Below are 23,297 nucleotides of genomic sequence, written 5' to 3'. Positions count from 1 at the left end.
ACCCAAAAACCTTCACCGGCGGGATTGAATCTCGAACACAACGCGCTCGGCCATCGTGCTTGGTGACGCACTCGCAAATACTTTTTATATGTTCGAGGTTTCTTGTACGGTCCTGGACATAGCTGCGTTGTACAACCATTGAAACAACACTGAAGTAACCCCTCGATTTGAGACAGCCATGTGCCTTGTGTACAGACAACCCAAACAACATTCAAATTCTGCGGCCATTATACCATTAACGGACATACGTCTTGGTATCTTGGACAATAACGACACAGAGAAATACGAGATGAAGATTGTCGGACATAATATCATGGACAAGTTAGACAAACGACGCTATACAACAAAAAATCAAAAGTATAAGATATTATTCTTATGTAAATAATAACAATTTAGCTTAACTCAATGATAAACATATTCAGATAAGGCAATGTGACAATATTATTGAGGGGAAAATTTTCGTGATGTTATTTCTAATTATAATTTAGTTTAATATAATACATTTTATGTAATAAATTGTACCCCTATTTTTAATTTAAATTGAAGTTTTATTCTGGCTTAAGTTTACTTGGATAAACTTCACATACCTATGTATTTAATAAAGAGGGGTAAAAATATTCCGCTGTTCCAGGCGGGTTGATTGTTGGACATTGTTTGGTGGTTCGCAGTGTATAAACATGATTTAGTTTAATGTAATTTAGATTGCAGGGTTTTGATTTTTGATAATATTGTTCGGCTAAAGTCGTGCCACCTGCCGCGGTTAGACGAGGGGGCATAAATGGAGGATTGATTGGTTTAATTGTAGTAATAATTAATTTTTAGTTGTTTATATTTTATTTGTAAGATGAAAATTTTAGTATACGAGGGTCGGTCAAAGTCTTTATTATCATAGTGATGAAATTGAGCTGGTGTCATGAACGCCTGGAGTGGGGTTAGTCCTTCGCTACATATGCACCACACAGAGCGACGCACTTCTCCCAGGGGTGGATGAACTTGTGGAGGCCCTGGTTGTAGAAGCCCCCACTTTGGCTGTCGAAGAACTGCTTCACCTGAGCAATCGTATATCTGTTTTGTTATAATTATTAATTCTATGAAGGTGATATGTTTAGACTAGGATTAGATACCCTATTATTATCATTGTTAATTAGGCTTGAGTAGTATTAGTTATGATCTTGAAACTCCAAGAATTTGACGGTGCTTTATTCTATTCAGAGATACCTGTCCCATGATCTATATTTCACGTTTTATTTGGCCATTATTGTAAATTGTTCAGTTACCGCGTCCTTTGTAAAATATTTCAGGTCAAGGTGCAGCTTATTACTGGGAAAAGATGGGTTACATTATGTTGATTTGGATAAAATATTGATTGACCCCTGTGCAATAATTGGAATCTAAAGTACGACCGACGTTATTCCCGGCCTCCAATAGCATAAGAGCCCTGCCAAATTTTAAGAACATTCTCATATGATTTGCTGTTTCAAGGGCCTGCCGTGGCGTGAGGACAAACAACCACGGAAGTGACCACTCACGTCGCCTACTTCTCACACTGGCACAACAGGTTTCAGGAGTTCCCAAACATTTTCGTTTCACGGCACCCTTAGTGTTTAAAGATTTTTCCGCGACGCCCAAGTTAGGTAGGCCTATATAACACTTGTGGTTAGGTTGCTTGCTTTAAATTAAAAACAATAAAAATATATTTTAAATTCAGAAACATTTTATGTGTAAAAAGTACTAAATAAACTCATATTTGGAACAATCATATAATTTATTGATTTTCCGTGAAAATATTGGAACATTTCGCGGCGCCCTTGTAAGACAGCCGCGCGGCGCACACTTTGGGAAACAAGGTGAAAGGAAGGGTTCGCGTCGAGAACTACAACGGCTCTTATAGAGTGACGCTATGTTCTTAAAGAAATTACAGACTCACTCTATCAAGTTAAATAATTATTTTCCCAAAATATTTAAACTGTAATTTGACAAGACTCCGGTTTGCAACCAAGCAGGATATCCTCATTACATATATTTATTTGGAAACCTGCAACCGGTGACAGAAGTAAAGGAAATCGTATAAACACAGACGCGACAGAGCTTCCAAAGTTGAAACGCGCGGAAGCTATCAAGTTCACTCGTGCAATCGACATGAAAGCAAGCAGCTATCTGTAACGCGAAACTAAAACACACGCATCTCTGAGCATAAAAGTATTGCGCTGTTCCGGAATATAAACGAACAAATCAAAAATAGTTTCTTGGTAATCGCACATGGGTAGACTGTACTAGTATGTTTATTAGGTCACACGTTTATGTGTAAAATGCGCGGGTATCTGGCAAAGCTCAACCCTCAGCCAGGAATAGTTCTTCTTAAAATACTGCCTCAACAGTTGGTGTGCAGGAGTTTTAGCCAAACAGGCGAAAGAGTTCGCGAACGTGAAAGGGCTCCGTTCTCATATAAGTTCAAGTGCAATTTAAAACAGAGATCCTAATTTTACAACCCGCTATTTTTATCTTGTCAATATATACATATACAAAAATATGATACTTAATTGATTTTTCTGCCACTTTTGGCTAACCGCGAAGATGAGAATGAATGAATATATGATGAAATTGATAAGGGTCACGAAGAACAGCCATGTACAAGTTGCGATTCAATCCCGGGACCCCTGACGTCGTAACGTGCTCTGCTAACCACTCCGCCACGGAGATCCGTAGAGATAATACTAGCCCAATTACATAACCGTTCTGTTGATATTTTGAGCTTTTCTGCTTCAACAATACCTCTGAATCGACGCTATTTCACAAACTTCAAAAATTTGCTGAGACAATTTATAAATAGTGTGTAGTAACGTTGTCATTTTGTAATCAAGGGGTCTCGGGTTCGATTTCTGATGGTGGCAAATTGCACGGTTGTTCGGATCCCACTTTAAATTCTAGGTCCAACAACAACGTCGGATACATTCTTTATATTTTCTTTATTTCCATCGCTTTCTGCCACTTCTGGCTAATCGCAGCCATGAGGATGACTGGATAAAATTGATCAAAGTACATCTATGTAGAGACTCGAACCCAGGAACTTCGATCATGAAAAAATTGTATTTCACCTCTCCAGTTGATAGTGACGTTGAGGATGAATTATTAAAATAGACGAGGGTACAAAAACAATGATTCGAACCTTGAACTCGTCTTCGGAACCCATTACGACAACCTATCACAGGAAATAGGTTTCTTTGACATGGGTATTGTAAACCTTGTTCGCCGATATGATAAAGAGTCTCAGCAGAAACGGTGCTTATGTAGAAAATAGCTTAGAGTTGTCTCTTGCAGTTGTATATAATAAAAACGCTCACAATCTCCTGGTGTTTCATTTATACCCAAACGGAAGTTACTTTCAGAATGACCCTCGTATATAAAGGAAACTGCTTCCCTCCAAGGTCATATTTCCGCTTGTTCTTTCTTTCTACTTCGATTATTTTACGTCGAATCTCCTACCTCTTGGGAAAATCGCGACGAGGAGGAAGAAGCGTTAGGGTTATGAATGCGGACATAGAAGAAAAATACGGATAGACGAAATGATAAACGCACTGTACATTACAACACAAAGGTTTAATCCCACATCAGAAATCTTGCAAACATGGAGCACAAGAAAACGAAAACTAGTCTAATCCTATTTGCACAAACATCATATTACTGAACATATTTCTTGTTCTTCACATTATGATAATGCTGAGACTGTAACCCTATTAGGGATGTGCCGAAGCCGATTACAGATGTATGAAAATCGGCCGAAATTGACACATCGGCATCGGTATCGGAATCGGCAAAAATCCGATATTTAAACCGGTACAGATTATACTAAAGTTTTTACCTTCTAATAAGTTTTATATTCTAGTTTTGTAAGATTTATTGAAAATTTGGTTATGATTCGTGATTATTGTAGAGTTTTTGTAATAAAATTATTGCAAACTCATTCAGAGGATCAACCTAACTATAAATCGGAAATAAAACAGTACATTGCTGAAGCAGGATCTGCTGTTGTATTGGAAATTCAAAAATGAATATTCAAACCTGAAGCAAGTGCTGAGAAAATACTTGGGCATACCTGCTGCATCAGTATTCAGCGATTGAGTGTTCAGTGTTGCTGAACAGATTTGAGATAAGAGAAGAAGTAGGTTACTTCCTGAAGTGCTTCCAAATGACGTGTTTCTGAAGTTGAATCTGGCAGAACAGGAATTCATTTTGCATTTCAAAGAACTGCTTGTGTACTAATGTTTAATCTCCTGAGAATCCATGTTCTTCTTAAAGGTTCACATAACATTTTGTAGATGCAAATGTACATTCGCATCTCTTGAGAATATATATGTATATACATATGATATGCAATAGAAATGTACATAGCAAATTTATTTTTGTCATGCTGAAAATAACATCCCATTTCTGTTTAATAATCTTATGTATCGGAATCGGTTAAATATTGGCATCGGTATCGGTTCCAAAAATTATCGGTGAGTACATCGGCATCGGTAAATTTTCAGCTTCATCACATCCCTAAACCCTATTATTGTTAATAGCAAGTATCCAAGGTGGAGTTGAGGTGGCTCGAGGCCTCCCCAGGAAATTTTTTATTTTTCACTAGATAAAATTAGGTTTTTGGCTCTTTGAATAATGTGACGGTGATTTAAGGAGATAGGAAGGCGGGAGAGGGTACGTTCTTGAATGAGAGAAGGAGTCAACTACTGGCAACATTAACGAATCGTTTTATCTGCGGAACGTTCTAGAATATAATGAGGATATAAATACGCGGATTCAATTTTTCGGTTGATCTTACAAAGAATCGGTTAATGAGATTTCAGAGGTAAGTGTGACAATTCATACAGTCGATTAGTGATCAGTCAGCGTCCTCTGGTTGCTTTATAAGATATAGTGATTCGAAAATGAAGACATTGACGACAGCAGAACTTCCGGGGCCTCAGTGTAGTGCTAGTTCGGGTCGAGGGCCGAAGAGATCAAGGCCTGCCTCTCTCTCTCTCTCTCTCTATCTATCTAAAGTGAATATTTCAGCAGTACCGAATATTGGAGTGGTTTATTAAAACAGAAATAATCTGCATAGGTCAACTGAAAATCAAAGTTTTGAGTGATGATTTAGTTTTGCCAGAACTAAATTTCGTATATGCAGTCCGAGAATTTCATGGTATAAAAAATACTTTTGTTTAAGCCTACTGGGTTCGAAACACATTCAAACACTCAACTACCATAAAGAGACAGCCGAAAATTAAATTTTATGAACGTCGAGAAGAAAAAGCAAGAAGATGTTGCATATGTAGACATTTTAGGCGGAAATTGCAGGCTCTACCAGGACCCGAATCAGAGCTCTACCAACTGAGCCAAGCCATCCGATTTTTCGTTAAAATGTCTACATAGTAGATGTCCTGTGTATATCAAATCGTAAGGTGTTGCCTGTATAGTAAACAAGCACAGAAAATATAGGAGAGAGAAGAAAACTGAGGAGCATTCCCACCGGTTGAGGGTAATTTTTTTCTTCTGTGGTCAGCAAAAGCTACTACTTCGAGGTGACGATGACAGTGGCCTAATAAGGGAGATTTCACACCTTGTCGCCTGAGGATTACACAAATCGAAACTAGGTTTGTGCGGCCTTTTGTGTCGCTACGGTGTGAAACGTTGCTGTTGATTGGCCCATTCCAATCGTCATGTATCGCCTGTCCCTTCGGTATGAAACCTTCCTAAGTCTTGAAAATCCAAGTCACAAGGATGGAAAATTAGGGCCTTGTTAAGGTTAGGTGTGAAGGCAGGCAGACGACAGCACCCTAAAGGATCATATCCAAACCTGTAGGAAGAACGCATCGTACTTCAATCTACAATACGGAATGATAAAAACTTCTGGTGAGTTGATTTTAAAAAAATGTGTCCGAGATAAAGAGTGGCGTGCCCAGGATTTTCGGAAGAGAGGGGTTAGCATACTATTTTTGGAGGTCAGTCCTGATTTTGCCATTTTTTTCCTGTGTTTGACGTTATCCTTTTTTTCAAAAAAAGGAACACTGGAATGGGGTTACGACCTCATCAACCCTCCCTTGGGCACATTACTGGAGATAAATGAATAAGCATTTGATCATAGTGGGAGACGAAACTTTAGATGTGTTGGGAACGGAAGTGTTTTCACTGTGCATTAATTGTTTCGTGATCCAGCTGTATTCGAGAAGACTTCCTTTGTTTCGTGCCGATATATGACAAGACAGCGGAAGCTGTGACAGGCATTTTTGAACACTTGTGAGTGCTAAGGCCTGAATCTGAACAATTTGGTGGGTTTCGGCTTTTATAAGAGCTGCAAACATGGGAGGACAAGACATATTAGTGGTGTTCAGGCTCGAATCAGAGAGAAATATTCGAGAGATGATTGCGTCCAGTTCGCAGCCCACAATTTGAATCTCGCGTTGTCGAGTGGATTGTCCATCCCGTGCATGTGTAACAGCTTCGTAAAAACACTCAAAGACACCATAGATGTTTTTATGCCTGATGAGAAGAAATGGACAAACACACATACTGAGATGGTTCCGGCACACAATGTTAATGCATGGAAACAGAGGAGTCGAGTGGTAAAAAATGTTCCCATTTCACGTTAAATGACAGCCTTACAGTGGCGACGATTTAAGGGATAGCTGCTCCCCATTTTTTTGCCTCAACATTATGGCCTCTTAATGTTAAGCCTTGTCTACCAAGAGAAAGTAAACTTTCCTTGCACCGCCCCCCGTCCCCTCCCCCAGTGTTTTGGAACCCAATTTCCACCATTGGTATTAAACATACAATTGTGAGGTTCTTAATATACCCCTTAAAAAATGGTGTTGAGCCCCTCCCCCCCCCCACGAAAGGAATTCCTGGATACGTGCCTGGCAATAATATTGTGCAGAATTGTGTTCTTTGTGTTACGTAAGAAGTTCTTAAATGTTCAGATTCAACTGTTGAATATTTTGAAGGAAAACTCTGATTTGGATTTGGTGATTGCTGGTAATGTTAGTACATTAGATTAAAATTCTCCCCAAAAGAAAATATTTATCTTTGCCTAACGTGAACATTGTCTGTTGCTCTACGACACGGGACAGTAAGACCTTGCCTACTGTTCGCACGTTGTTGCTCTCTAACGGCGTAAAAAATATTTAACATCCCAGCGTTTTTTGCCGGTCCGTCGTCTTCCCTGCCTACGCCTGATGGGTGACCTTGGTTTGTTGAACAGTTTCTCCAACGAGGAGTCTGCTTAGGCCGCTCGAGGATAGGAACAACGGAGTTGAACGTCGTTCCAATACTCCTCCCTGTAGAGATCAGGCCGTTGCTTCGGCGCTGCAACGTCGACCTGTACGTCTACTAATATACTGTGAAATCTCGCAGGTTGCTTCCTTCTTTTTAACGGATCATAATGGAATTAGCTTTTTTGAAGCAATGAAAGAAATACTAACAAAAAGCATAAAATTTCATGGCAAATTATCCGGTCGTTGTGCAACACTGCAACAATATCAGTAACCGCCCCTGTACTTTACATACATTATCTTAAGAAACGTATTACGTTACGAATCTCAAGCATAACGATGAATGATGGTACAAACACAACGATACATTCATGCCTTGCCTAGGGTTCGAACCTAGGACATAGTTTCCGTTTTGGCCGAGTGTGTTGGACTCACAGCACCACTGTCACGGTACAAGGTTAGAGTACTGACCAGGGGCCGGGTGCCGCCAAACATCATTTCTGATTATACAGAGCATTCCCTGACATTCGCTACGAGACTCGGCGGCAAGCGGCCCGGCAGCAGCGCTTGTCTTTCCCGTTGAACGGGGTCCGCGACAGTCGCTAGAGTCGGCTATTAAAAGTACAGTTTTCATATTGTGTACTAACCGTGACTACAGAAGGTGTTGAAAATGATGTCCCTCTGCTGCAACACAACTACTGTAATTCTCCCGATTTCTCGTACAATACTCTCTTTTAACTCACGGTTGGTGTGCGGATTGTCTTTGTATAGGCTACTTTATTTTTTTGATTTCCCCATTATTCTTTCCACTTTTATTCAGAACTGACCCTGTTACTCTAAAATTTTTTACGAGGTTTAATATAGTGGTCCTATGTGGAACGGGAACACCAGGAAATTTCGTTGCAAAACGTCGTCGCACTTCTCCACAATTCCTCTTTCCGAAGTAACACTCGACAACATAAATTATTTATTGTAATGTAAACTTTTTTGGTGCCATATTAAGCCACAATCTTAAACACACGGACACGACACAACACAACTTCCGAGGGAGGATTATACTGGCGTCAGTCTGCAATGTCAACAGAAAGGGAAAGAGAGCGAAAAAAACAGACTAACAGAAAGGGAAAGAGAGCGAAAAAAACAGGGAAAGAGAGCGAAAAAAACAGACTGTAGCGTGCGACTGTCGCGGACTCGTTCACTGGGAAAGACAAGCGCTGACGCCGGGTCGCTTGCCGCCGAGTCTCGTAGCGAATGTCAGGGAATGCTCTGTATAAGTTTGTCTAATTGCTTGTTTGAATCTATTTTGAAGTTCACTTTATGCACAAAAAGACTAATCGGGTCTGGATCCGAGTGTTTATTTATTGATTTGGTTTATTTTACTTCAATTTTCTGCCACATTTGTCTAATCGCGAAGATGAGGATGAGTAATGATATGATGAAATTGACGAAGGAAAATTCAAAAACAATACCCATGTCCAGCCTGCGATTCGAACCCGGGACAGCTCTGTGTTAGCAACTTCGCCACGGAGGTCGGCGAAGGTGGAAAATAGGGTGCATCAAAAATCCACCTCGTCTGGGTGAAAATTTTATCTTGAGCTGCCCCTGGTGCTGGTGTGAGTATGGACTGTATATTCATCAAGTCATCATCATCGTCGCATTTAGCCTAAACAGGCGTAACCAGGGACGTCGTTAGGGAGGGGGGCATTAGCCCCGGGAAACTGTTTTGTATTTGATGGAAATTTTACTTTGATGACAAATATTGCAAAATAATTCTTCAGTAAATTTTGCTTGCAGTTTGAAACACTTCTTCAATTTTCAGTAGCATGAACCCAAGCAATGCATTTCTTTCTTATTTCCCTGTTTCTTGCTTGTTGAAGACAAACAGATGTATTGGGAGGGGATGCAGTTACTGGTTTTGTGGTCCGCTCCAGTCAGGGCAGTCTGAGACCTATTGAAAATGCACTTTTCCTCCCTACTAGACACCAGATCCAGGATACCCCCAAAACCCGCACTCTCTCTTCATCTAGCCCTGAACTGGCACCATGGGCGCCGAAAGGACGACACAAACAGGAAGATTTAGCTACGGGTGGCTAGAACTTTCTGGGTTAATTATTTTATGGTTCAGAAAAGAAATCCCAATGCGTTTCAAATTCCAAGAACAGAATTCTATTGCTTGTCCCTTTTTCAGCGCGGGAATGAATGACATTGCGGTTCTTCTCACATGCACTCAACCCTCCTGCTAATGACCTGACCTGCAAAGGAGGGGAAAGGCCACATTCTGAAAATTCGGAGAAACATCGAAGCGGTCGCTTCATCTGTTGATTTGGTGGACAGTTGATATCTGTCAGATAGTTTGAAGTAGGATTTGTGGTCCGAGTGGTGGTAAACTTCTGTAAACGCGAGAAGATAGCATCACGAAGTGTTTGTGATCTCGTTTTCCTACATCGCGAGTAAAATGTCGAATGAGAAGCTGCCAGATTGTCTTCCTCTGGAGACAATGGATCAGGATCGACCAAATATCCAACATAATGGCATTCTAAAAGAGAGTCTGACTACCACACAAGATCCTGGGTTCGACTCCCAGTGTGGTTGATCTCATGTATAATGAAGAATAAACCAAGTTTCAATTAAGGAAGGAAACTAGGTATGTAGCAATTGTTTTTACACCCACCTGCATGCTCTATAAAAAATTATGTTACAAAATTTGTATATCTTTCTGACTTTGTGATTTTTCTTCATTTAGCCTCCACCTGCAAATGCGGAAGCTGCTGCTGCTTAGGTGGCTAGGTTGGCGAGACATACAAATATAATTAATCCCTAGTCATACAGCGAATAATACTTATAATACAATCATGAGTTATGGAGAAGCAAATAACTTATCAAGCATTTTATGTTTCTATTTGTTGCGTAGTGGTTAACAAGGTGCATTACGATGCCAGGGGTCCTGGGTTTGAATTCCGAACTGGGCGTGTGTGTTCTTTATGATGGTCTTCTCATCAATTTCACATCACTCATTGTCATCTTCATCTTCACAATTAGCCAGAAAGTGTCAGAAAAGCGAAGTAAAATAAACCAAATCAATCAATTATATATTTCTATATTACGCCGCTTTTCTACCTCTTGGGTTAAATGCGACGATGAGGATGAATGATGAGCCGAAGGAATGGCGATGGGACAGACATGATACAACCACACCTGTCCAATGTCTGAACATTGGACCTCTGGTTTCGTAGCGTGTTATACTGAGTGGAATTCTTAGGAAGAAAAACTGTAAAAGTAGGGTGAAAAGAAGCAAACTTGTACAATGCATAAAAAGACATGTTTAGTTCTTCTAAAACCTTCCAATTATCGAGTTCGTGTTTTAAGTCCACTGTATGCACAGTAAGGCTGATCGGGGATCCGAACCACTATGTGCCTCCACCAGGTATCGAACCCGAGACCCCTTGATTACAAGGGGGCGATGCTACCACTGCGTCATCGAGGAGGCCCAGAAAAACTTACAATTAGTCAGTAAAATTAATATTGAGGGACAAGGCCTGCGAAGAGTTCTTTCATTCAGTTGCGCGTGGTCATCTCATAGAGTCCCATAGTTTCGAGAGCAGAATTTGCTTCCATATCGGTTTCAAGTACTTCCCAAATTGTCCTCACGATGTTGGAACAGCACAGAAATTTTGGAACTAATACAAGCAGACACATGCCCAGGGAAGGGGCTCTGGGGCTGCAGTCCTTTCCCGAAATCCTACAAATATCTGATTTTAATAATGTGTAGTAGTAATTAAATTTACTTCATTAACAGGATTAATCATCTTGTATATGGTAAGTTGCAATATACCCAAGAAATTCATCTTCAGCGCATTTACTCCTCCCCCCAACCTTTTCGTCTTTAGATGGCGGCTGCCGATAAGGGATAAACTCCTTCCGAAATCAAAATCTAGCTACCGGCCTGACCACCAGGGATCGAACCTTGAACCTTTCGATTGATTGATTAATTGAACTGGTGTTTTAAGTCCACTTTATGCACAGTAAGACTAATCGGGACTGGACCTAGACCTACAGTTTAAAGTGAGATCCGAACAACTATGTGCCTCCATCGGGAATCGAACCAGGGCAGGTTGTTGAACTTGCCGAACCAAAGACGAGAGAGTAATATTTTGAGCGTGTGGGAACTTTGTTTTATCCAGTGCCATCATATATTCAGTTTTCCACACACAAATAAGATTAATTTTAAGAAATTAGACGTGTCCATATAATCTCTTATCGTCATCATTTCCCAAGTGAACAATCAGATGCCATAGAAGACTTGGGCCTGCCCTTTAGAATAGTGCTTAACACGGTCGCCTGGAACTAAGTGATACCGGATTCGATTCCGGTATGAACTGTATACTGAGATGCCTAGCTTGAACTCATTACGCACACATTTCATATTTGCACTGTTGCCAATACTTGTAAACCTGGTTCCAGGACTTTATATCTAAAACCACGGAAAAGGATTTTATCTACTTCTCAATTTTCTTCCAGCAAATTTACAAATCTAAAGACTAATAACATCGTTCTTGGTGTATCAGCCATTAAGCTAATGAGTTCATTCTGCATTTAGTTTTCCGAATAATGGCTGTGGATTTCGCGAGAGTATAGCCGTAGACCTTTGGGGGCTACAGAAGAAAATGATGTTCCTTTCCAATTGATTGATTGATTGAGTTGGTGTTTTAAGTCCACTTTATACACAGTAAGGCTAATTGGGACTGGTTCTAGTGTAAAGTGGGATTCGAACAACTATGAGCATCCACCGGGTATCGAACCCGGAACCCCTTGATTACAAGGCGACGATGCTACCATGCACCACCGAGGAGGCCCTTTCTCCTTTACTTTACAAGACTATATATATATATATATATATATATATACATACATACATACATACATACACACACACACATACATATATAATGTATGTATACAGTATAGGCCTATATGGTGTATAAATAGTTTGTTAATTTATAATACTTGATAGAAAAAATCTTACGTTTGGTACCCCCAAACTGATCAACCTAGCTCAGGCTTGTAGCACATTTCGCTGACCACTACACTGCAGATGGCGGTTATCTTGGAATGTTGTGTTATGATAACATGACAAATTCCGCCTGCTGAAAAAAGTCAGAAATTGTTAGGTGTTTTCTGCATTAATTCGTGATAGACCTTTATCATTTAGTAAATTCATTGGTTAATTCAATTTTTGAAATTCAGTGAGCATTCAATTTTTGTTGCGTATAGGAATGAAAGTCTGTATTGGTTACAATTAATTATAAATTTTATATTTTCGAAACTAGGTTGTTGCGCAGGGAGGGAGTAAAGACTGGCAACGGGGGAAACAAACTTCCAGCACCAAAAATAGAATACGGAAATTGAAACAATTTTTTTGAGGAAGTTGAAAATACGCACTTTTTGTCGATAAACATGGGAGTCTACTTACAATACACACAAATTTTCACAATGCATAGAAGACATAAGGCTAACAAATTTCTTGGGGATGCGAAGATGCTATGAGTCCTCTCCAAATGGCATTTTATCCTGTTTATTGGCATCCACGTGTCATTGTTGATGGTAAGGTAAAAAAAGGTATAGTTAGCTGTGCATACAGTACCGTGACATGAAGGCACATTTAGGGGATGTGAAGGTAGGGCCCCACACATTCAATTCAGCGATTTTGGAGGTGATCAGTACAATGCTCCGGCTGCCTTTACTCCAAAGGTATTTAGGCTGTGTGAGCCCCAGAGCCACTTTATTTGAAGACAAGGCAGGAAAAATTGCAACCTTAGATCACCCACCCTATGAATCGAACCCGGGTCTCCCTCCTGGCAGGAGGTCAGGCGGCCTACCGACCAGACCATCAGAACTCTAACTGTTGATGTCACAACCATTTATTATTATTTTATGTGACAAAACATTAAGATCAATACTACACCATGGAAATGGTATCAGGACCACAATTTGAAATCTCAGGGTTTAATTATTTCACTTTATTCATCCTAATGTGCATGGGTGTCGGCAGAATTTTTTGTAGACAAGGGAGGGGGGGAGGAGGGCAGGCTATTGATAGAACTTGAATGGTAGAAATAATAATTATTATTCTCACGATTATGATTAGTTATGCAATAATAACTATTGTAAACTAATATAAATATATTTCATTTCCAATTTATTATTCGGATTTCCTTGGGACACTTTTCTACTCAATCCACCACTCAATCCATGAGCGAACATTCAGCATTGACTTTAAATTTATTAATTCTATTATTATTTTTTTTTAAATAAAAGACTTTTGATTTTTGTGACTTAAACAATGCCAACTCCAGGAAAGGGGATGACAAGATGGTTTATAACTGTAATTGTGAAAAGTGGAAACATTACAAAACAAGCTGTTCCTGTTACGCAATTTGCCGGGACCTGTTGCATGAAGGGGCCGATGAGCGGCCGACGCTGTCGCGGTAAATGACTGAAATAACCTCCCTGTATATCCGAGGATACCATATTTTAAGTGTTCAAAATTAGGATGTGATGTTTAGAAACTCTGGCTTAGTCTGTGCCATACAACAATATACAGGGTGAACCAAAAGTTGCAAACCACTCCAATATTTATTAAATGTGGAAGAGTGAAAATGATCAAAGGGATATAATTATGTACACTTGCACGCAAAACTTAAAAGAAGAACAAGGTTTTGACTTGCAGAATTGAACAGGAGTGGCCTGGATAAGCAAAATTCATACTATAGCAACTCCAGGGGCTTAATTAATAAAATGCCAATAACTATTTCTTGTATAATAATTTCTAGTCTTGCCCTATGTAGCAAAAATGATGACAGTAAGACCAATACAACTGTAGATACAAAAAGACAAAATACAATTTTATTTGGATGCCATGATACAGATGTATCACTGTCAATGTCTACTCAAAATGATGTCCTCAAGAGGGGATATGAACTCCTAATGTTGATGCACACAATATTCATCACCTGTCCACACCTCACACTAGCTTGACCATGAGTTCTCATAGAAACCTCACCCTTAAATCTATCAGTGCAGTGTCAAGACATTGGGCAGTTTCTAGTGAGTAAATGTGCTGCAACACAGTGATTTATTCATACATCTCCACGATCCATCAAATTCCTTAAACATCATTCACAAACTCCTAATTTATGGCAACTTTGATTCTAAATGTATTCTTACACCCCTCAAGGGAGAAAATTCTGGATAAACCCCTGTTGCACATCTCCACAGATCATCATACACACATTTATGAAGTTTATATCGAGGAAACAAGCTGGCCTATCCATCTGTGGAATACATCCATCAAAAGATGAGATATGACATGATTGTTCATAAGATCATTATATACCAAAACATATCTGTAGGTCAAAAGCACAACAAGACAGACAAATATGGAGACTTAATTACCTTATTACAGTAGCATATATGCAGTTTACAGTGCTTTCTTCCAGCATCTGAAACTCCACACTTCTACTGATCATAATGTGTTGCCATGCAAGAACACCACAACCACCATATTTATTCCTTTCACAACGATCAAGCACAAAGATCTGCAACTGACGTCTAGTTACAACAGTTCTTTTTTAAATTTTTGAAGTTCGCTTTGTACTTAGATAGGCTAATCAGGACTGGACCTACAGTTCACAGCGGGACCTATTGGTTAAAAGGTGACTATGTTACCACTGTGCCATCAGAGAAATAGAAGAGTTACAACAGAGGCCACTATTGGCATCGGTGAAGAGTACTTCATCTCTATATCCTGCTGTCTACAGTGGCATATTATGAAAATTAGACCTGGTTTACTGCAACTATTCTTATTTATTGTACATATTTATTTTATATGAATTAGATGTAACAGAAAAAATCTGCAATGCAACAAAAAAAACGGAAGTAAAAAAACCTCAATTTTTTTTAACAATTTCAATACACATGAAAAAGTTGGTTTAATGGCTGTAAACCAGGAAACAAAGGAGAATATGCTACTGGCTGTCTAGTTCTCAGGTTCTTTGTACCACTGTAAATGCAACCTCCATTAAGCAATGGCTAATGGCATTTGGGCAACAGTCCACATTTGTGTAATTCCCTGGCTATTGTACACCATTGTATTGCACATTCTGTCATCACGTTCAGGTTAAATGATGTCTGGTGTTATCCATCTTACCTGATCCTCGTTGTAGTGATATATGGTAGAGGACTACAAAAGGGCTTTTGCACAGCATTACGTGTCATCCTGTAATATCCCATCATCATTACCCTGTCCCACCATCTCTGTTATCTTCAGACTTTCACATATTTCCCAGGCTAGTAGGAACCCTACATACATATGTATGTGTGTGTGCAGATAAAACAGTATTACAGTAGCAGTCTGTCACTAATGACATCCATTTTTAAAAACAATTTTTTAGTAACTTTTTCTTATCGTGACACATCAGTGCTGTTATCAGCTAAAATTACAAATGGATGACACTGTTGACTGAGTTTATTTCATTAATCACAAAGATGAGGATGAGTGATGATAAAGGGATGCTCACAAAGAACGCCCTTGCCATTTGCGGCGATTCGAACCTGGAACCTCTGATGGCATAGTGCACTGTACTAATCACTCCACCACAAAGGTCGGTGGATGACTTTCTGGGAAGGCACAAGTGATTTGTGCGTCCCGATGGCATAGTGGAAACCTTGTCACCTTGTAATCAAGGGGTTCCAGGTTCAATACCCGATGGAGGCATATTGCACTGTGGTTTGGATTCCACTTTAAACTGTAGGTCCAGTCCCGATAATCGTATCTGTGCATAAAGTTTACTTAAAACAACAAGTGAATTTGACTTTCGCGTAATGCACCAGGAATATTGCATTCTTGCAGGCAAAGGTGACTCTAGCACTCTGATCTATAGCCAGTATTATTCTCTGTAGGGTTGCATCTTGTCCATCCCTAGGCTGAATGCCACTTTACAGTTCATCCTAAGCTATTGATGCTGTCAGGCATGGGGCGGGCTTTGATATTTTCCCAAATTACACGAACCTACATAGTACACTACAGTCCTGTTTAACCGAATTTGATGGGACTGATGGTACTTTGGTTGAATGAAAATTCGGTTAAACCAGAATAAATATGTACATTACATATTTTGATATATAGTACAGTATTTTGATACACATTACATATGTATTTCAGAGTGTAGTCATAAACAAAAAGCTTAGAATAATACATAGTCATTTAACTCAAGAACATGAATTACAGTAACATTAAGGCTCTGGTAAAAAAAAGTCGTACGACTAAAACAATAAAGTTTAATTCAGCTTGTGAAAAAAATTTGACACATCTCAACTGGCAGGCATCTCTTGTCCTTGAGCATACAGCACAGTACAAGTGCTAAAAATAGATGGGGATGGGGGAGTGGGTAATTACAGCCAACGCATCGTAACAATGAACTTACTCTTTGATAACTAACCAAAACAAAGACAAAAGTGCTTCATCGGTGTTCCTGCATAAAACGTGGTCGCGAACGAGTAACGGCTTTTTTCAACCATTCGGTTAAACGGGACTGTAGTGTAACATTTACAGAAACAAAGATACCCAATTATATATTCCGGGAGGCTGGATTCAAAAATGGCTAAAATTGTTGTTGATTAGTACTTTCATGTTATGCAAGGAAATAAAAAACTGAAACAACCTCAAAACGCTTTACTTTATGCCCTGAACATAAGGAACTATTGTCCTCAGTCCCAAGCACCGAAAAATATTAATCTTAGCATGAAATGTCTTTTAAGTGACTAAAGTACATGCTAGATCAGTGGTTCCCAAAGTGTGCACCATGGTAGGCTTACAGGGGTGCCGTGAAATGTTACAATATTTTTACTAAAATGATATAATTGTTCCAAATATTTGTTTATTAAGTACTTTTTACACATTGAATTTGAAATATGTGTTGATTTTATGCTTAATATGTGCTCAAGGCAAGCAGCCTAACCACACTAACTGAGTGCTGCAAGTGTTAGATAGACCTACAATCTGACTTGGGCACCGTGGAAAAATCTTCAAACACTAAGGATGCTACAGAACGAAAAAGTTTGGGAAACCCTGTGCTACACATATTTCTCATTCATTCTCAGGAGAGAAATAATACAAATTTAGCATAACCACACCGTGCACACATTCTGTTAAGAACACTGTGTAACTCATATACAGGATGTTTTTGTGGCCGTGTTACAGACTTGTAGGGATGATGGAAGGGAACAAACACAACAAAATGAGATAGGGAACCCTGGTCCGGAAATGTTAAAAGTCAAAAGTTACAAGCAAAAACTTTCGAAGGACAGGCAAACACGCATGCCCTGGTGCTCATGACATTCTGATGCAGACCTTCCCTCAGCCATGGATAGGGAGGCGGATCCTGATTTTTCTTGTGGGGTCATGTCAAAAGTGTTGTCTATGAGACACCTGTGAGTAATGTAGAGGAACTCTTGGCAATAATCCTTGCAGCCTGTGATCTGGTCCGAACGACTCCTGGGATATTAGAGCGGATGCGACAGAGCTTATTGCGATGCTGTCATGACTGTATAGAGGCAGGGGGGAGTCACTTTGAACAACTGCTGTAATAATGGCTGCAGTTATCACTCATTAAAGCCACTACAGTGTTTTCCACTTACCCAGACATATTTCATGGTTCTCCTCCACGATGTGTGTGGTTGCCTGCCCTTCGAAGGTTTTGGCTGATAACTTTTGACTGGGGCATTTCCGGACCAGGGTTCCCTATCTCATTTTGTTGTGTTTGTTCCTTTCCGTCATCCCTGCAAATCTGTAACATGGTCACAGAAACACCCTGTAGCCTATATTCTGCTCGGTAAATTTAATATGTTCGATAACATTCTGGCAAAAGTAGAACAGTATCAATAAAGCAGCCACAATTGATAGACATAGTGGCAGATACACTCTAAGTTGTTATTTTAGTACTATTTGAACTCATCAACCCTGGCTATTTTAATCCTAATCCTTAGTAAGGACTCTTCTCCATATTGTTCTCGTGAAAATCTTTGTTCTTCTTAATCTACCAGCTTAAATTACACTTGGGCTAAGCTAACTTCTAGTGCCCATTCACAGTAAAGAACTGCTATGTTGACAAAATCCTGTTTCTTGTTGGCCATTTTGCGGAGGAGGGATTCAAAAGTTGCATCTTGTTGCACAAAAAGCAGGCAGTGGTAGGCCTAATCAGCTGTTTGACTGCAAGTTTCTTTGTACATAAACGTGGCAACAGTACCTCAATGCCAGAAAGGCAGGTCCAAGCTGGAAGAAAGTTTGCCTCGACTCTAGTTCTGTTTTTGCTAAAGGACTTATGCCCCTGTATTAGAAGAGTATGAAAAGGCTCAGTGCTGACGTATCCATTACAATTGTCAATTCATTTAATTTTAAAAAAGGGAATAAAAATGTATACACTTACCCGTGATTCTCTCTCAATGTGAGTTCTTTGTGGGATTGCCCTCCCCTTCTCCCGAAGAGCAGGATGGAGCATCTCCGGTCGTAGATGAGGTGGTCGCTCAGGACGTAGGTGTTCTGCACAAATCAAAGAACAATATTTTGTTTTACTCCATAAACTTACGACACTTTCCTAAGGGTGTTTGACAGACAGGAGGATCTCGGAAGGGAATTTTTATGACAACATCCATGCAATTGTTGCTCTGGGAACTCACCCAGCATCTTATCAATGTGTACCTATGGAAAACCCTGAGAAAACACGAGAATGGTGCCCATCACACCTCCCATGGCAGACTGTGAATGTATGGTATCCCACATCCATGGCATGACAATGCACAAGGGATAGCATTACCTTTTATGGTACCTTGAAAGATTTATTCTTTATCTGAAATTACATTTGGTGTTGTTTAGTGCCTGTGACAAATTTAAAAATATGGCCGTGTGTTTTGCATTAGATGATGAGAATGAATTCTTTTGCAAATAACCCTAAACATAATTACAGGTATCTTGCATTTTGATTAAGTTCATCATAATAATTTATAAAAACATAACGAATACAAGTTTTTATTGAATGAATTAGGTTATTTTACTTCGAGTTTCTGCCACTTCTGACTATGTGATGATGATGTTCAATGATATGATGAAGGGACACTCAAAGAACATGCATGCCCAGGCCAGGATCCAAACCCGGTACACCTGGCATCATAGAGTGCTGTGCTAACCAATAGGACACGGAGGTTGGCTCAAGAGTACAAGTGGATGTACTATTCACAGAAATTAAAAATCAAACTATAAATACAAGTGTGGAAATACTAAGGCAATCAAACCGAAGCTCTAACCCATCACACAAGATATTTCCTTCAATTAAAAATGTATTATCCACATGAAGTAGGGGATATGTAATTAAATGCAAGCATTTTCATGAAGGAATATTCCACAGAAATGAACGTAAATGGATAGTATGTGTAAACTAATTTTGGAGCGATTTTACAATACCGGACACTTCCCCAATTTCTTTCATGTATCGCATACTCAATAATTTAGGCCTCCTAATCACGAATCTGCAGTTAAAATTTGGCGCTCACGTGTGGAACTTGCAAAATAAGCAGGTCCGTGATCGCAACAGACACCCTCAAATTCTCAAGAAAACCAATGTTTTTTGTGTTTCGAATACCTAAATAACGAAATATATATATTCCTGATATTACTATGACCCCAAATTTTAACTATGTTAGCCTAACCTAACCGTACATGTTTCTTGGGGCTACTGGTGCATCGTTCGAGGGGTGTAAGGCTAATTGCGACCACGGACCATCAAAAATCTTGCGATAAACATTGGTTTTCTTGAGAAATAGAGGGTCGGTTGCGATGACGGACCTGCTTATTTTTCAAGTTCTACACGGAGTGCCAAATTGTAACTGCAGATTCGTGATTAGGAGGCCTAAATTATTCAGTATGCAAAATACAAAAGAAATTTGGGAAGTGTCCGGTATTGTAAAATCATACCCTAATTTTATTCTTACATACTTTTAAGTATAGAAATATCTACTCAGAGAAACAAAATACAGAATTGAACATGATGCTAAACATGTCAAAGATGGCAGTAGTAGTTCTTACTAGAGAACAGTTGATGAAAAACCAGAGGGGGGAATTCCTTTCATCCTCATCCTTTCCTTTCAAATACCACTCTGCTCCTGTATCACAATTCTTTTAAACAATTTTTTCTCTGAATTTTCCTGTTTCCTAGTGCCCTTGAGTGGGTGTGTTCATGGCATAAATCACAGCTGGTCAGTTGTGTGGAAAATGAATAACTTGTCAATTTATTTAACAAACAGTTCATTCCTACATTTGCCTCCATAAATTTATGCAAATTTATCAATTTTCCAAACAGCTTCTTTTGCAAAGTCATTATAATATTACTATTCATATACGTATATGGAAAGACCACTGCAATTTCTTGTACAACAGTTTACAAATATATACACTTTGTTCAAAATTAATTTTATTATAATGCAAAGTAAGTGTAAAGAGAAAAAACACTACCACAACATGCAAGAATGTTAGGTTACAGCTTTGAATAAAAATCAAGTACTTTCACCTACACAATCACAGAAAAAACCAGACAGACACATTTAAAAATCAACAATACTAACTTAACAAGACACTACAAGTAGAAGCAACGCTTTATATATAACTCAAACAATTCTTTAACTAGCACTCAATATGACAAAACAAATGAAGGTCACAGCCATAAACATTAGAGAAGCAAGAGGTTCAACAAATCAAAACTTTTTTATATCTTCGAGGGTAAAGCGCACTATCTACATTTTATTTTAACACATCACAAAAAAACATACCTTTGGCCCTAAAAGACTATTATTATTATAAGTCATTAGATGATTTGTGAATTAATTCAAAATAAATTATGTAAAATTTTCTCCTACATTAGTTGCATCACTGATGGGATTCTAGTAGTAGTAGTATGTGTTAACGTGAATTCGCTGGTTAAAGCATAGGTTAATTTGCATATCAAGGGCTAAATCACACACACAGAGAGAAAGAGAAGTCTTACTTGGCGTGTGAATGGTTGTTAACCTCATTCTGTGAGGAGCACCCAAAGAGCCCGGGTCAAGTCCAAAGTTATATTTCAGGCAAATAGAATTGTTGAAAATTCTTATTTCATCCAAAATCTGCTTATATGATTTACTCAATCGAGATTTTTCCATTATAATTTCAGCTATGTCTATACCACAAGCATTCAGAACTTCATTTCTACAAAGTTGCACAACTTCCTTCGTAAGTCTCCCTTCTTGGAAACCTTTCAGTCTGGGATCTGCATCATTATATCTGTGCAAGATATTCTTGCACATCTCTGTCATGATTCTAATTGCATTGACATCATTATCAAAGATCACATCACAGCATGCTGCAATAAAATATCACCCACCAATTTATAAATACCATTACTTGTCATCAGCATTTATCCTAAAATTACAATGATTTAACAATTTATTTATACTGACACACACACAAATAAAGCCTTATACAACAGTAAAATTTACCCCATACTTTTCATTTACAAATATATGAAATATACGATGAATCCAACTAGTGCCATGATATTTTACGGCTACCTTTGATCATAACATGAAAACTTAAATGATCATTTACCTACAATTCGAAGCATTGCTTTATATGTGACTTTATACCATTACTGATCAAGGTATGCAAACAAATTTGACATTCCCATGGAACTTGAATAATGACAATAACAAAATTCTTGAGAAATTAAATAGAACTAGAGTATAAATGCCATTGATTTATTAGAAAACTATAATATTCAAATGAAACAAGTTCTGGTGGTCATTATTTGATTCCGGATTTGTTTTACTTTCGTAATTCAAACATTTTTAACAATTATTTCAAGAAATAGTTTAGATTCTCTGGGATTTAATTTTGTGACACGGGTTGAAAAAAAAAACAACTTGTTACTGTTATCGTGGTACGTATGTTGACGTTAAAACTATGTGGGGACAATAGCGTAATATCAGATGCATCAACAACAGTAACAAAACCAAAATAAAACGTACCACTATATTCTGCGAATGTTACGTAAAGCAGTCAACATTTTACCGGTGTTTTGGTTTGTCTAAATTATAGCGAAATTATGTTCCTAAAATAGTTCATACTGGGTAGTGGGCCCTACAATCTGAACTTCTTTGTAGTAGTTAACATTATATCCACTATAAAATGTGAAATATACGTATAATTTTAGTTTGTCGTACATAAGAACTGCTACTATAAACCGAACTTTGTTTCTTACCTTGTGAGGAGGCATCATGAGAATTGTGTACGTTGATGGATGCTTGAAGCATTGGGTAAAATATTTTCGGCCATAATACTGCAAAACATCCCACAACGATCGCTAATATAAATATAGTTTTTCCAGTTCCAAACTCAACAGTAGCCATCTTCGCACTTTCGTCCAGTCGTGTTTTCGTAAGAACCAGCCGATGCGATCGCCTTACTCAATTTTCACGATCGCATCGTCTGCAACTGATTTGATCAGCAGTACCCGCACCACCACAAGCAAAGGCAAGTGCGGGCAAGTGCGCAGGCTGCAGCAGCTGTCAGCGTTGCCAACTTTCTTGTACTAATTGTATTGCGTTTTCTAGTTTCCAACTGATAATACAAGTCCCTAATTTGACGTAAAAAGTTAGGCCGAGTCTGCTGCCACGCACGTGTCACCAGTAAAAATAAGCGTCAAATTTGCTCCTGCCACGTAATCCGTCTGCTAAAAGGATGTTACAAATCTTAAGAACAGATGAAGACGAGAAAAATGCAAGTTTATAATTAGTGGGAATGAATGTACAGGTAATTTAGAACCTTTTTCTTTAGAAAGCATTTAGCGATATTATTGTAATGCTGACGGAACCTAACCTAATCGCTAAAACTTAACAGTATGTGTTACAGACGTAATTGCATACATAGCATGATGACATCACGATAAAACAAAGACTGAGTTTGCTGCC

At 38.8% G+C, this 23,297-nt stretch overlaps 1 protein-coding gene across 7 annotated transcripts in view; it reads right to left on the bottom strand.

The window, feature by feature from the left end:
* Positions 1–22,854, bottom strand: part of RIC-3 (RIC3 acetylcholine receptor chaperone) — an 83,738-nt gene extending 60,884 nt beyond the window's left edge. For 5 of the 7 annotated variants that reach the window (XM_083132660.1, XM_083132693.1, XM_083132670.1 and 2 more), the window contains exons 1-3: positions 22,589–22,854; positions 21,338–21,691; positions 18,731–18,843 (exon numbers count right to left, since the gene is read on the bottom strand). In XM_083132660.1, the coding sequence (XP_082988786.1) occupies positions 18,731–18,843; positions 21,338–21,691; positions 22,589–22,736 (615 nt within the window). In that variant the 5' untranslated portion in view covers positions 22,737–22,854. The remainder of the gene's footprint in view (positions 1–18,730; positions 18,844–21,337; positions 21,692–22,588) is intronic. The other 2 variants (XM_083132680.1, XM_083132686.1) reach the window with 1 other exon arrangement.
* Positions 22,855–23,297: the final 443 nt, after the last annotated feature.

This window comes from Lepisma saccharinum, chromosome 1 (assembly GCF_977018435.1).
Source record: "Lepisma saccharinum chromosome 1, izLepSacc3.1, whole genome shotgun sequence".
Classification (NCBI taxonomy): Eukaryota; Metazoa; Arthropoda; class Insecta; order Zygentoma; family Lepismatidae; genus Lepisma; species Lepisma saccharinum.
This window is presented reverse-complemented; position numbering and strand designations above follow the sequence as displayed.